General features: G+C 46.2%; 1 protein-coding gene across 1 annotated transcript in view; it reads left to right on the top strand.

Annotated features, from left to right (window-relative positions):
• LOC121289891 (serine/threonine-protein kinase 10-like) overlaps window positions 1-11743 on the top strand; it is a 49168-nt gene extending 37425 nt beyond the window's left edge. Inside the window, exons 15-20 of the mRNA XM_041209838.1 lie at window positions 772-901; window positions 1585-1709; window positions 4145-4330; window positions 7007-7132; window positions 8556-8669; window positions 11585-11743. Coding sequence (XP_041065772.1) covers window positions 772-901; window positions 1585-1709; window positions 4145-4330; window positions 7007-7132; window positions 8556-8669; window positions 11585-11719 — 816 coding nt within the window. The 3' untranslated portion in view covers window positions 11720-11743. The remainder of the gene's footprint in view (window positions 1-771; window positions 902-1584; window positions 1710-4144; window positions 4331-7006; window positions 7133-8555; window positions 8670-11584) is intronic.
• The last annotated feature ends 3148 nt before the right edge of the window (window positions 11744-14891 follow it).

Here is a 14891-nt window from a genome sequence, read left to right on the forward strand (position 1 = left end):
CAGTGTTCTTCAAGAGTAAGGGTGTAATGTATGAACCCTCTCATGCTGAGCTCTGTGGGTTTTTTGCGTTACTATTTTCCTACATTACATCATAAGAAATGGGAGTAGGAGTAGACCATTTGGCCCATTGAACCTGCTCCACCATTCAGTACCATCATGGCTGACCCTGGCCTTCAACTCCATTTTCCCATCCCACTCCCCATGTCCCTTAATTCCCTGAGAGACCAAAATTCTGCCTATCCCAACCTTTAATGTATTCACTGATGGAGCATCCACAACCCTCTGGGGTAGAGAATTCCAAAGATTCACAACCCTCTGAGTGGAGAAATTTCTCCTCATCTCAGTCCCAAATGATCAGTCCTGACCGCGAGACTGTGCCCCCATGTTCTAGATTCCCCCGACCAGGGGAAACAACCTCTCGGAGTCTACCTGCCAAATCCTTTCAGAGTCTTGTAGGTTCCAATCAAACCACCTCTCATTCTTCTTAATTCCAGAGAATATAGGCCAAGGTTACTCCTCCTCTCACCATAGGTCAACCCTTTCATTCCAGGGACCAGTCCAGTGAACCTTGGCTGTGCTGCCTTCTAGTCAAGTATATCCTTCCTTAACTTCCTTATTCTTGTACTCAAATCCCTTTGCAATAAAGGCCATTGTGCCATTTGCCTTCCTAACCAGTCACTGCCTCTGGAAAAATTGACTGTAAAGCATTCTGGGATGGCCTGAGGTTGTGAAAGGTGCTATATAAATGCAGGGTCTTGCCTTCTGGTGCAGGAACAAGAATTCATCCAAAGGCAACAACAGGAACTGAACGAGGGTCTGCAAAAGATTGTTCAGGAGCGGAAGACAAAGATATCATCCATGGCTTCTGAGCGGTTGATGAAAGGGCAACAGCTCAAGAGAGGTGAGAAATCACACTGACAAAAGGTATTCGGATCACGCATAAATCCACATTAATCATCAGATGCTCCTGTGTCACCGCACAGCAACAACTTATATTTATATAGCAGCTTTAATGTAATAAAACGCTCGCAGGAGCATTCTAAAATAAAATTTGATACCGACCCACATAAGGAAAAATTAGGTTAGATGACCAAAAGCTTGGTCAAGGATGTAACTTATACGAGCATCTTAAACGAAGAGAAAGAGAGAGAGAGAGAGATGGAGAGGGAGGGAGTTCCAGAGCTCGGGGCCCAGGCAACTGAAGGCATGGCTGCCAATGATGGAGCGATTCAAATCGGGGGATGCTCAAGAAGCCGGAATCACAGGAGCGTGGATACCTCAGAGGGACGTGGGGCTGGAGAAGGTTGGAGAGATAGGGAGGGAAGAGGCATGGAGGGATTTGAAAACAAGGATGAGGGTTTTAAAATTAAGGCATTGCTTGACTGGGAACCCGATTCCATCTGCACTCGACGCTTGCACACATTCTTGGTCACTGTTAGTTCCGGGTTGCGGAGTCAAATCGTTGCACCCTTACTCATCGTTTTGTGAGCTTTTTCAACATGACACGTCCCCATCTGGCGAAGGCCCTTGTTTAACCATCTGACTAGCTTGCATGTTGCCTCCCCCTCTGTGTCTCTGCGTTAGACCGTGAGTCGGTGGTCTGGGATGTGGAGCAGCGCCATCTGCAAGAGAAATATCATCTGTTCAAGCAGCAAGTGAAGGAACAGTGTTCGCTGCAGAGGCAACTGCTGATGAAGCGACATGAGAAGGTGAGCGCGTGTAAACTTTACACAGAACTGCGCGTGTGCCCGAGCCTGTGCTGAAGCACGTGTGTGTTTGTGTGTACCTGCACATGTTCATATCTCTCTGTGTCTGTTTGTATCCTGCTGTGCGTGTGGGAAGTGCTGGAAATATTCAGCAGGTCCGGCAGCATCTGTAGCGCGAGAGAGAGAGACAGAGTCAATATTTCAGCTTGATGACCTTTCATCAGAACTAGAAGACTACTTAATAAGATAAGAGCCCATGGTGTTGGGAATACACTGGAATGGATAGAGGATTGGCTAACTAATAGAAGACAGAGAGTTGGGATAAGGGGGGCATTTTCAGGATGGCAACCTGTAACTAGTGGAGTGCCACAGGGATCAGCGCTGGGGGCCACAATTATTTACAATATATATCTTGGATGAGGGAAGTGAATGTACTATCGCCAAGTTTGTGGATGACACAAAAACAGCTGGGATGTCAAATGGTGGGGATGATACAAAGAGTCTACAGAGGGATATAGACAGGTTAAGTGAGTGGGCAAAAACTTGGCAGATGGAATATAATGTGGGAAAATGTGAGGTTATGCACTTTGACAGGAAGAATAGAGGAGCTGAATAATATTTAAATGGAGAAAGACAGCAGAAAGCTGCAGCACAGAGGGATTTGGGTGTCCTCGTACATGAATCACAAAAAGCTAACATACAAGTTCAGCAGGTAATAGGGAAGGCAAATGGAACGTGGACCTTTATTTCAAAGGGAATGGAGTATAAAAATAGGGAAGTCTTGCTAGAATTATGCAAGGCACTTGTTAGACCACACCTAGAATACTGTGAACAGTTTTGGTCTCCTTATCTAAGGAAAGATATACTGACATTGGGGGCAGTCCGGAGAAGGTTCACTAGGTTGATCCTGGGTATGGAGGGATTTTCTTATGAGGAGAGGTTCAGTAGGTTAGGCTTGTGCTCATTGGAGTTTAGAAGAGTGAGAAGTGACCTTATTGAAACATATAACATTCTTATGGGGTTGACAAGGTAGATGCTGAGAGGTTGTTTCCCTTGTGACAGAGTCTAGGACCAGAGGGCATAATCTCAGAGTAAGGGGGACCCATTTAAGACAGAGATGAGGAGGAATTTCTTCTCTCAGAGGGTAGTGAATCTGTGGAATTCTTTAACACAGAGGTTGGGTCATTAAGTATATTCAAGGCTGAGATAGACAGATTTTTAATCAGTAAGGGAATCAAGGATTATGGGGAAAAGGCTGGAAAGTGGAGTTGAGGATTATCAGATCAGCCATGATCTCATTGAATGGCGGAGCAGACTCGATGGGCCAAATGGCCTACTTCTGCTCCTATGTTTTATGGTCTTAAATTAGAAATTTAGCAGATTTTACAGGGTATGAGGCAGGAAAGTTTAAATCACAAAAGGGGTTTTCAGCATTTCCATATATTATTTTGCATCTGTAGTATTTTTGCTTTTTTGTGTGGGATATCTGTGTGTGTGTGGGAGTGTGTGTGTGTGTGTTTCTGTGTTTCTGTGTGCATGCCTGTGTCTCAGCTACAGAGGGAAGGCTGCCTTATTAAGGAGTAAATCATATTAAAAGAACCAAAGTAAAAGCTTGTAAAACAAAAAGTCCATCCACTATCGGGTTGTCAGGACTGGAGAATTGAGCTAAAAACAAAAAACTGCGGATGCTGGAAATCCAAAACAAAAACAGAACTACCTGGAAAAACTCAGCAGGTCTGGCAGCATTGACGGAGAAGAAAAGAGTTGACGTTTCGAATCCTCGTGAGCCTTCAACAGAACTGTTGTAGGGTCACGAGGACTCGAAACGTCGACTCTTTTCTTCTCCACCGATGCTGCCAGACCTGCTGAGTTTTTCCAGGTAATTCTGGAGAATTGAGCCTTGGTTAACTTCGATCTGAGTGGCTGCTTCTGTCGCTGGCTGCCTGCCAAGATCTCCAACACCGCAGGGTGTTAGACATACATCGAGGTGACACCCAACCCATCTGCTGAGCCTAAGTGTGAAACTCTTCATCACCCACCTGGGCTGCTGTCACTGCAGAGTGACTACATGATGGATGGATTCACCTCCTGCCCAGTAATCCAATCGCCACAACCTGTTATATTATTACTTGTCGTTCCAACTCCACCCCCCCCCCCCCAACACCCGCCTTGTACTTGCCTGCCTGGTGACCCTATTAATAAATAAAAATAATTAATAAATGTAATAATTAATAAATTAGCAAATTAATAATCCGAGAGGAAAGACAGGCACCAAACCAGTCTTCAGTGATGACAGGTTTGGAGGGAGGCCTGTGTAGTCTTCGTCCTAATATGAAGCAGGGTCGAGGAAATCAATGTGCAAAATGCCGAGATTGTCCCCAAGCTGTCTCGCCATCCGGTTCAGCCGGAGTAAAGAAGCTGCCCTTCCCCCCTCACAGGAGACGGAGCGAATGACCCACCTCCATGGCTGTCTCCTCGAGGACCTGAAGAGCCAGCAGGCGCAGGGGAGGGCTCGTCTTCCCAAGGTGCAGCGTAACGACAGCAAGGTCAGACTGAACATCTTCAAGCAGAGCCTGAAGATCAAGGCCGTGGGCTCAGCGGAGCAAAGGGAGCTCATCAAACAGGTTAGCCGTCCCATTACACACCTCCTTCCGTATGGCGCAAACACACACGGTAACAGTACGTAAAAAAAATAAAAACAGAAAAACTGCGGATGCTGGAAATCCAAAACAAAAACAGAATTACCTGGAAAAACTCAGCAGGTCTGGCAGCATCGGCGGAGAAGAAAAGAGTTGACGTTTCGAGTCCTCATGACCCTTCGACCGAACTGTTCTGTCGAAGGGTCATGAGGACTCGAAACGTCAACTCTTTACTTCTCCGCCAATGCTGCCAGACCTGCTGAGTTTTTCCAGGTAATTCTGTTTTTGAACAGTCAGTACGTGTTGCGCAAAGAATATCCTAAGATATATTCCCCAAATATAATTTAATAAAAAATCAGCATGCAGGTACAGAAAGTAATTAGGAAGGCAGATGGAATATTGACTTTTATTGCAAGGGGAATGGAGTATTAAAGTAGGGAAGTCTAGCCACTGCTGTGCTGGGCATTGGTGAGACTACCCCTAGAGTACTGTGTACAGTCTTGGTCTCCTTATTTAAGGAAGGATATACTCACGTTGGACTAAGTTCAGAGAAGGTTCACTTGGCTGATTCCTGGAATGAGGGGTTTGTTTTATGAGGAAAGGTTGGGAGGTTGGGCCTATACTCATTAGAGTTCAGAAGAATGAGAGGTGCTCTTATTGAAACATGGAAGATTCTGAGGGGATGGGTGAGAGGGTAGATGCAGAGAGGATGTTTCCCCTCGTGGGGGAATCCAGAACGAGGGGGCAGAGTTTCAAAATAAGGGGTCTCCCATTTAAGACGGAGATGAGGAGGGATTTCTTCTCTCAGAAAATCAGCCATAAACTTATTGCGCTGGCTCGGCGGGGGGGGCGGGGGGGTTGTGAATGGCCTACTCCTGCTCCTAATTCTTATTTTCTTATCAAGTGTCAGCCCCTTGCTGCCAGTGGGAAATTGCACTTGGAGCAAGCTCAGTGCAAGAAATGACTGCCTGAGGCCCATGATTTTCTGCCCGTTTGTTAAAACGAGTGGGAACTGAGAGGCTCGACAGCCCCAGGATGGGCTCAGGATCATTGAACAGGCGCAGGGCACATCACTAGAGGGACTCGCTGGATGGGATGTGACAGCCAGGCTTTTCACCTCTCACAGCCATTCTGGCCCAGACTTGGTGGGCTGAATGGCCTCCTCCAGTGGCTGTACTTGTTCTGGTGTTGCTGTAGAAATGGTCAAACCCATAACCCTGAGTGCCCCCTCAGGGCAGGCAGGGCAACATGTCTCTCCTTGTTCCAACTTGTCAAAGACTTTGCCTGGGATTTTCTTGTTGCTGCTGGCTAGATAAGATCCATACTGGAAACGCTCTGAGAGTGACTCTTCCAGCATCTTTGCCAGAAGGAACAGGGAATGGAATCAAGCTTGGAGGGTGTTTGAAATTTAAAGAGTATGATGCATAAGCATTTTTGAAGACTGGGTTATTGAAGGGTTAGGATTAGCGGGAAGAGGTTGGCTTTAGGGGGTTAGTGTGAGAATGGAGCCTGGGGTATTAAGTGCTAATTAATATTCCTGAAAAGAGGGACATGTTACTGAAACTTACCATCTTACACTCATCAGGACAAATGCAAGAATGCCAAATTTCAAATGATCACAACAATTTATACTACAGGAGAAAGGGTACTGATTGGTTGGTGGGTCTACTCTGGCTGAGGAGATGCCATGGAGAAAGAAATAGGAAACTATAGGCTCTCCAAGTTTCCGGGTCATTCAAAAAAAGCAGAGGCTTGAACATGTTCCTTTTGTTTGCAGAGAGTGAGTCCCTGTGTTTCGATACACGTCGCTTCTAGCATAAATGAGTCCCCTTACAAGTTAGACTGATTATCTTAACTGGTTGTTAGTGTAGTTATTAGTGCACTCAGGATTGTTCAGCAAGTGCTGCCTAATCGCAGAATCACATCTAATGGTAGACATTTTGCCGGGGAGCTGGGGCAGCTCTTGGCAACACCTTGGCCAATCAGAGTCGACTTGCCAACCAATCAGCACCCTTTTCTCCTGTAGAATAAATTGTTGCGATCATTTGAAATTCGGCACCCTTGCATTTGTCCTGATGAGTGCAAGATGAAAAGCTTCAGCAACTTGTCTCTCTTTTCAGCAATATTCAAATTCCGTACAACAAGCGACTATAAGTATTAATGCATGTAATGGGACTGTGGATTATGGTGGAGATGATTCCATGTATCTGCATTAAGTTTAGGGCGGGCGTTATGGATAGGATTAGAAGGTAGGATGAAGCAATTGAGTTAAAGTTAGTGTGAGGGTCTGATGTGTTGAACTGTAACGCATGTAGTAGGTCTATATTTTTTTTTAATTCATGGGATGTGGATGTCGCTTGCGTGGCCAACATTTATTACCCATCCATAATTGCCCTTGAGCTAAGTGGCTTGTGAGGCCATTTCAGGGGGCAGTTAAGAGTTAACTACATTGCTGTGGGTCTGGAATCACATGTAGGCCAGACCGGATAAGGATGGCAGATTTCCTTCCCTAAAGGGCATTAGTGAACCAGATGGGTTTTTAATGATAATTGATCAAAGTTTTATGGTCACCATTAGTGGGACAAAGTGTTTTATTTAATGAGCTGAATTTAAATCCCCGACTGCGCAATTAACTAATATTGGTGGGTTATCTTTTTCCAGTTTTTAGCCCAGGAGGAGGTCCAACAGAAAGAGGAGAGGCAACAGCAACAGCAAAAACACGAAACTCACCTCAAGGAGTTGCAGAAGCAATGTGATAACAACATTGTGGAGTTACAGCAGCTTCAGGTAATTCACCGTCATTGGACCCTCAGAAGTCGGTGCCATCAGGAAGTTGCAGTGCATTTTCATACACTTCTCCTTCAGTTTTGCATCAACAGGTAGGTAGAGAGGGAGGCGGGTCTGGAAGGGTAGGGGAAGAAAAATATGGTGCAGGAGAGAGCGGATAAAGAGAGTGCCAATGCATGGGGAACCATCCTGCACCCTCTAGTTTTCCAACTACTTCCTTGTGGCTCTTCCTTCGTCGCTGGGTCAAAATCCTGGAACTGTCCCCAGAACAGCACCCACGCAGTAAAGGATTCAAGAAGGTGGCTCGTCACCACCTCTTCAAGAGTTGGGCAATCAATACAGGCTTGGCCAGCGAAAGCTTTGGCCATGGAAACTTTTCCCACAGTTCCCATGGCTTTAACATTCAAGTCTCTCCGTGGTTTGGGAGTTTGTTGGGAATTCGGAAAACTCAAGTGGGATACAACCCAACAGGTAAGCAGGGACGGAATCGCGAATGGAAGGTTCTATCTAATCCCAAACTTCTCAGAGAAGTTGTAATGACCCAGCAGTCAATAAAGGCTGAGCTGTTAAAATCCCAGCGGGAAACTTGAAACAACTGTCATAACCTATATTTTCAATTGGTATGTCTGAGATGCAGCTCTGAATTCAGGAATAAGACCACCAAGCCTCAAGGTTTTTTATTTAAATTAAATTAAACATTTATTAATTTAACAAGAAATTAAACACATACATGTCTACACATTACTACCATAATAACTTTTTAAAAAATCCCCAAATTAGTAACTCCCAGGTAAATCTTCACCAAGGCAACAATAACCCATAGGCTTTAAAGAAACACCAGGCAGAGCACATTTGACCTTACGAATTCAAAATGAGGTCCCTTTCAATTTGGTTCTCTTGCAGACAGTTGTAGGTTTACAGGCTGGTTAAATGTTAAAAGCCTCTGCCCTGCACACACAAACTCCTTTCAGTTTGTACCTAGCTTTCCCATATTGAATGTAAATGTTCCATTGTATTACTAAGTTTTTTTTAGCCTCTCCTGACAATAATTCTTTCATTTCACCAATTTTATTAGTAACATAAGCACATTGCTTGGTGTCTCCCAGCTAGGTGCAAGATTTCACCCATTCTTCTGAATGGTTTATTCAACAAATGCAAATGTACTCTTTACCTTCTATCCTTACGTTTATCTAGTTAACCTCTCAAACTACTATACATCAAAGCACCTGGACTAGCTGGCTTTAATCCAATTAAGCCACACACACACACACACACCCTACTACAATTCCAATTTAAAAATAATTTCCAAGAACATTATAGACATTAGTCTCTTCATGACAGAAGTGAACAGCATGTCAAATGTAAATGTCGAACTGAATCAAATTGGCACCAAGGCGATTGAATTCTTTTCCCCTTTTACCAGAACGAGAAATTGAACCTCCTGGTGACTGGCGAGAAGGAGAAGCTGAAGACACTCGATGAGGAACACACAATGGAACTGAAGGAATGGAAAAAGCGGCTGGCATCTCGCAAAGAGGTGAATGTTACGCAACGCGACAGAGGCTGTAAGATTTGGGGATCCCATCTTAAACTTTAGCTTGTCCGAAACCCTGCTGCCCATATCCTAACTCTCACCAAGTCCCATTCACCTATCAGCTACATTGGCTCCTAGTCTGGCAATGTTTAAATTCTACGGTTCTCATCTTCGTGTGCGGATCCCTGAATGGTCTCACCCTTCCCTGTATCTGTAACTTCATCCTGCCCTCCAGCATCATGGAATGGTTACAGCACAGAAGGAGGCCATTCGGCCCACCACGTCTGTTCTGGCTCTCTGCGAGAGCAAGTCAGCTAATCCCACTCTCCCAATTTTCCCCATTAGCTCTGAAAAATCTTTCCTCTTCAGATATTGATCCAATTCCCTTTTGAAAGCCAAGGTTGAATCTGCCTGCTCCATACTCTCAGGCAGTGCATTCCAGATCCTAACCACTCGCTGCTTAAAAAGGTTTCGCCTCATGTTGCTTCTTTTACCAATCACCTTAAATCAGTATCCTCTTAGTTCTTGATCCATTCACTAATGGGAACAATTTCTCCCTCTCCACCCTGTCCCAAACGCCTCATGATTTTGAACACCTCTATCAAATCTCCTCTCAATCTTCTCTTCCCCAAGGAGAACAGCCCCAACTTCTCCAGTCTATCCATGTAACTGAAGTTCCTCATCCCTGGAACCATTCTCGTGAATCTTTTCTGCACCCTCTCTAATGCCTTCACACCCTTCCTAAAGTGCAGCACCCGGCACTGGACACTATTCTCCAAGTTGAGGTGGAACCAGTGTTGTATACAAGTTTAACATAACTTCCTTACTCTTGTACTCTATGCCCCTGTTTATAAGACCTGGGATGCTGTATGCTTTATTAACTGCTCTCTCAACCTGCCCTGCCACCTTCAATAATTTGTATACATAAACCCCAGGTCCCTCTGCACCTGCACACTCTTTAGAATTGTCCCCTTTATTTTATTTTTTGCCTTTCCTAGTTCTTCCTACCATAATGAATCACCTCACACTCCTCTGCGTCGAACTTCATCTGTCCCTTATCGGACCATTCTGCCAGCCTGTCCATGTCCTCTTGAGGTTTATCACTCTCCTGCAGTTCACAAGACTTCTGAGTCTTGTGTCTCTGCAAGTTTTGAAACTGTGCCCTGTACAAGCAAGTCTAGGTCATTGATAAGTATCAAGGAAAGTAGTGCCCTAGTACCAACCACTGGGGAACCCCACTGTATTCCTTCCTGCAGTCCGAAAAAGAACATAGGAACAGGAGTGGGCCATTCAGCTTGTTGAGCCTGCTTCGCCGTTCAGTTAGATCATGGCTGATCATCTACCTCAATGCCACTTTACTGCGCTATCTCCATATCCCTTGATGTCATTAGTCTCCAGAAATCTATCGATCTCAGTCTTGAACATGCTCAGTGATTGAGACTTCGCAACCCTCTGGCGTAGAGAATTCCAAAGATTCACCACCCCCGAGTGGAGAAATTCCTCCTCCATCTCAGTCCTACATGGCCGACCCCCTTATCCTGAGACTGTGCCCCCTGGTTCTAGTCTCACCAGCCAGGGGAAAGATCTTATCTACATCCACCCTGTCAAGCCCTGTAAGAATTTTGCAAGCTTCAACAAGATCACCTCTCATTCTTCGAAATTCAAGGGAATACAGCCCAGGTTTCCTTAATGTTACTCCCTGTATGGCAAGTTTATCCTTCTTTAGATAAGGAGACCAAAACTGTACACAATGCTCCAGCTACAGTCTCACCTAGGCTCTATACAATTGCAGCAAGACATCTCTACTTTTGTACTCAAATCCTCTTGTGAAAAATAGCCATTCATCACAACTGTGTTCCCTGTCACCCAGCCAACTTCGTATCCATGCAGCCACTCATCCAAGTTAATTAAACACGATTTGTCCTGAACAAATCCGTACTGGCTTTCCTTAATTAATCCACATTTGTCCAAGTGATTGTTAATTTTGTCCCAGATTATCATTTCTAAAAGCTTTCCCACCACAGACGTTGCTTGATCTCTGCAGCTCCTCCAATTTCAGCCTCTTAGAGCATCCCCGAATTTAATCTCCCCACCATTGGCGGCGGTGCCTTCAGCTGCCTGGGCCCCAAGCTCTGGAATTCCCTCCTTACACCTCTCCGCCCCTCTCTCCCTCAGTCTTCTCCTTTAAGACGCCCCTTAAAACTGACATCTTTGACCAAGCATTTTGGTCACGTGACCCAATATCTCCTTGCGTGTCTCAGTGTCAATTTTTGTCAGTTAACACTGTTGCGAAGCACCCAGGGATGCTTACTACTCTAAAGGCGCTATATGAATCCAGGGCATTGTTGTTTTAAATATTGCGTTGGATTGATGTGGTGGGCCGTTTATAGGGAAGTCACATTCAGCTAACCGAGTGTTGCTGCAGCCCCAGAGTGTGACTCAACGTTAAACCCCCCCTCCCACTCTCTCTCTTACTGCTGAAGAGCAAGCTCCTCACAGACTCCTGCACTTGAGATTCTGAGTTTGTGAAAGGCGCCCTGCAAATGCAGAATCCCTTCCCTTTCTGAAAGGGGCCCTAGCAATGTAAGAGATCTCTCTTCAAAAGGGGAAACCAAAAACCTGTGATCCCACAGCATCTGTAAAATCTGTAATGAGACTCATTCTCCACCACGAGGCGCAGCCTGGATCAGGATAACAGCACAGCCTTGACAGGGACAGGCTTGAGGGGATGAATGGCCTCCAAACCCCCCCCCCCCCCCAACCACACTCACCCCTATTCCGCTGGGGAGTTCATGGGCTTAAAAGCAAGTATTTTGTTGTCAGTAATAATCTGGTTGTGGTGCGTGTTTATTCTCTGAAGCGCTGAGGTATTCCTGCCTCTCACTGGAGCTTTGTGTGGCCCTCCTGTGTTTCTGCAGATCCTCGAGGAAGAGCTGTTCCATAAACGGCAGCAGCCAGATGCCCCTCACAGGCGGAGCAGCGAGCCGAACGCCTCCAAGTCTTCGTTGCACCGCATCTCCCGGTTCTTCCCCCTGCCCAACTTCCCGTCGTAGGTGACCTCCGCTCGCTGGCTCCCCCTCCCCCAACACCCACCCCCCACCCACCACCACCCCCACTGGAGGACACAACGCTGCTGAGAATGTCCAAGGGATGGCCCATCACCTCCCCCTCCCCAGCCCTGAACCAGCAGCTGATGCTGAATTTAAACCAGGCTCCGATACTAAGGCTGGGGACAGAATGCGTTAAGGGGAGATGGTGGTGCGGTGGTGATGTCACTGGACTAGTAATCCAAAGCTTAGGCCCTGGGGACACAGGATCCAGGCCCACCGCAGCAGCTGGTGGAATTTAACTTCAGTTAATAAATCTGGAATATAAAGCTAGTCTCAGTAATTATGATGACAACTATCGTCTATTGTTGTAAAAACCCATCTGGTTCACTAATGCCCTTTCGGGAAGGAAATCTGCCATCCTTACCCGGTCTGGCCTACAACGTGACTCCAGACCCACAGCAATGTGGCTGGCTCTTAACTGCCCTCTGAAATGGCCCAAGCAAGCCACTCAGTTCAAGGGCAATTAGGGACGGGCAACAAATGCTGGCCTTGCTCAGTGACACCCACATACTGTGAAAGAATAACTTAAAACCAAAAACCCTGTGTTGCATTGCAGTGAGATACTGGCTTGTCACTTTAATTCTTCTGAATTCCAGATCCCAGCTTGGGCCACCTGCTGTCAACATGGGGGGAGGGAGGGAGAGGGGAGATGGAAGGATTAATCCTCAGACAGATCACTCGTTCCCTTGCCGACACTTAAATGCATGGAAAGGGCTATGGGTGGAGCCGCATTGAGCAAATGGGACACTGCAACTGGCATCAGTGCCAGTGAGCTTACATGGGGGAGGAGGGTGGTTGGGGGGGAGACAATGTGCCCGGAACTTGTATGCCTGACCCCACTGGAAAGCGTGATGCCACCCAAAGTGGAGCAGCCTGCCTCGGGAAGATTGATTGCTCTGGCCAATTGCTGGCACTTCACCCTCACTGATTCCTTCTGAGGTAGTGGGGAGGGGGAGGTGAGAGGTGTTTGTCATTGCTGACTGTCCCCCTACAGAGGTTTACATCACACACCCTCCCCCCACCACAATTTTCCAAATCAACTTTTAGGAACGCAAGAGCCAGAGTAAATATTCCAAGTGACCCTCAGCGATTTAATTTGCTGAAGATGGTACAGGATTCTATGTGAGGAAGGGTGGGAGCTTTCAGAATTGGTGAATTTGGAAGTTTTAAGTGAGTCACCACAGCCCAAAGATGCTCAGACAGGTGAAGGGCAGAAACCTTCGGAAAAGAAGATTTTGCATGCTGCTTCAGTCAGTCCAACACTGAATACCAGACAAGAGCCTTGATAACATATTCTGTCCTTCTGTAAAATTTCTCTCAGCATTGTTAACATAATTGTCTACAAATGTAAATAAAACCGATTTGACTTTTGTATGTTCGCTTTGCTTACTATTAGTGCAGTTTTCTGCACTGGACCTCAGTAAGCCACAGTATTTTCTCTGCAGCTACATTAAGTAATAATTTTTCCCCTTATACCGGTACATCAGAGATACCTCGCCACTCTCTCTCAAGACAACCAGGTAACAACACCCACACTACCAAGGATCAATAATAAAAGAAAAACTGGGTGCCCCCCCCCCCCCCACCCCGATGTCAACTTTGGCTCTTTTGGGAGCACACTTCCCTCCGAATCACAAGGATGTGGGTTCGAGTCCCACTTCAGAGACCTGTGCACAAAACTCCAGGCTGACGCTCCCAATGCAGTGCTGAGGGAGCGCTGCACTGTCAGAGATGCTGTCTTTTGAATGAGACGATAAACCAAGACTCCATTTTCCCTCTCGGGTAGGTGCAAAAGATCCCACGGTACTGTTTCAAGGAGGAGCAGGAGGGTTACCTCTGCTGCCCGTTAATATTTATCCCTCAAAACAGCATCGCAAAAATCACATTGCTGTCTGTGGGAGCTTGCTGTGCGCAAATTGGCTGCTGCGTTTCCGACATGACGACACTTCAAGAAGTACTTTACCGGCTTTGAAGCGCTTTGAGACGTCCGGTGGCCGTGAAAAATGCTATGTAAGTACAAGCCTTCCCTTCTCAAGTCTGCCCATGTGCCTTGTGGTGCCCACTGAGTATGGCACAGGCTTAAACTGAGACCTCTCGGCCTTGTTCACTGCTGTTTGTCCCACTTCTTGGCTCTGCGAAAGCAAGTGGATGGTTCACCTTCCTTCAAGTTGGAGGTGGCCGCAGGCAGACGCTGAGGGTAGCAGACCCCCTTTGCCCATCCTGTGTTACCTCGATTGGGGGGGGGTGATTTCCAGCGTAACTTCCCGGTTCGACCCACTGTGGAGCAGGTGGCACCAACTTGGATCGTTGCTGATTCATGCGACACTTTGTTCCCCCACACTGTTCCAAAGGATGGGCAATAGTATCTGGAAGGCAGGTTCGAGTTCCCAGGACACTAGACAAAAGGAGGTCAGTGTATAAACAGGCTTCAGCCTTAGAGGGAACTGACCCTCTTTTCCATTCCATTACTGTGTCCATTTTTATTCTTATTGGTTAAGATTTAATCAGATCAACTAAATAAGAGAAATAGGAAACAATTCTGAAAAAAATTATCGTGCATTTGTTCATTTTTGTGCTTTTTTTGTGCCAAAGATCGTATCCAAGTTATTTCCGGTTGGAATTTCTCTCTCTCTGCCTCTCAACCTTGCCCTTTATGCCCCCATGTCCTTACTAACAGTAAGGTACTAATGGTAAAAGCAAAAAAACTGCGGATGCTGGAAATCCAAAACAAAAATAAAAATACCTGGAAAAACTCAGCGAGTCTGACAGCATCTGCGGAGAGGAGCACAGTTAACGTTTCGAGTCTGTATGTCTCTTCAACAGAACTAAGTAAAAATAGAAGAGAGGTGACTAATGGTAATGGCCACAGGATGGCAGCAGTGAGCTGCTAATTGACAAAACAGTGCATTCTGTTGTGTGCAGACCTGTTTGTTACCCCTATCTAGAAGTTACTTGGAGGTCATCGGTTTGGAAGGAGCCTTGGTGAGTTCCTGCAGTGCATCTTGTAGATGGTACACACACTGCTGCTACTGTGCATGGAGGGCATGAATGTTTGTGGATGGGGTGTCAATCAAGCGGGCTGCCTTGTCCTGGATGGTGTTGAGCTTCTTGAGTG

This window comes from Carcharodon carcharias, chromosome 17 (genome assembly GCF_017639515.1).
Source record: "Carcharodon carcharias isolate sCarCar2 chromosome 17, sCarCar2.pri, whole genome shotgun sequence".
Taxonomy (NCBI): Eukaryota; Metazoa; Chordata; class Chondrichthyes; order Lamniformes; family Lamnidae; genus Carcharodon; species Carcharodon carcharias.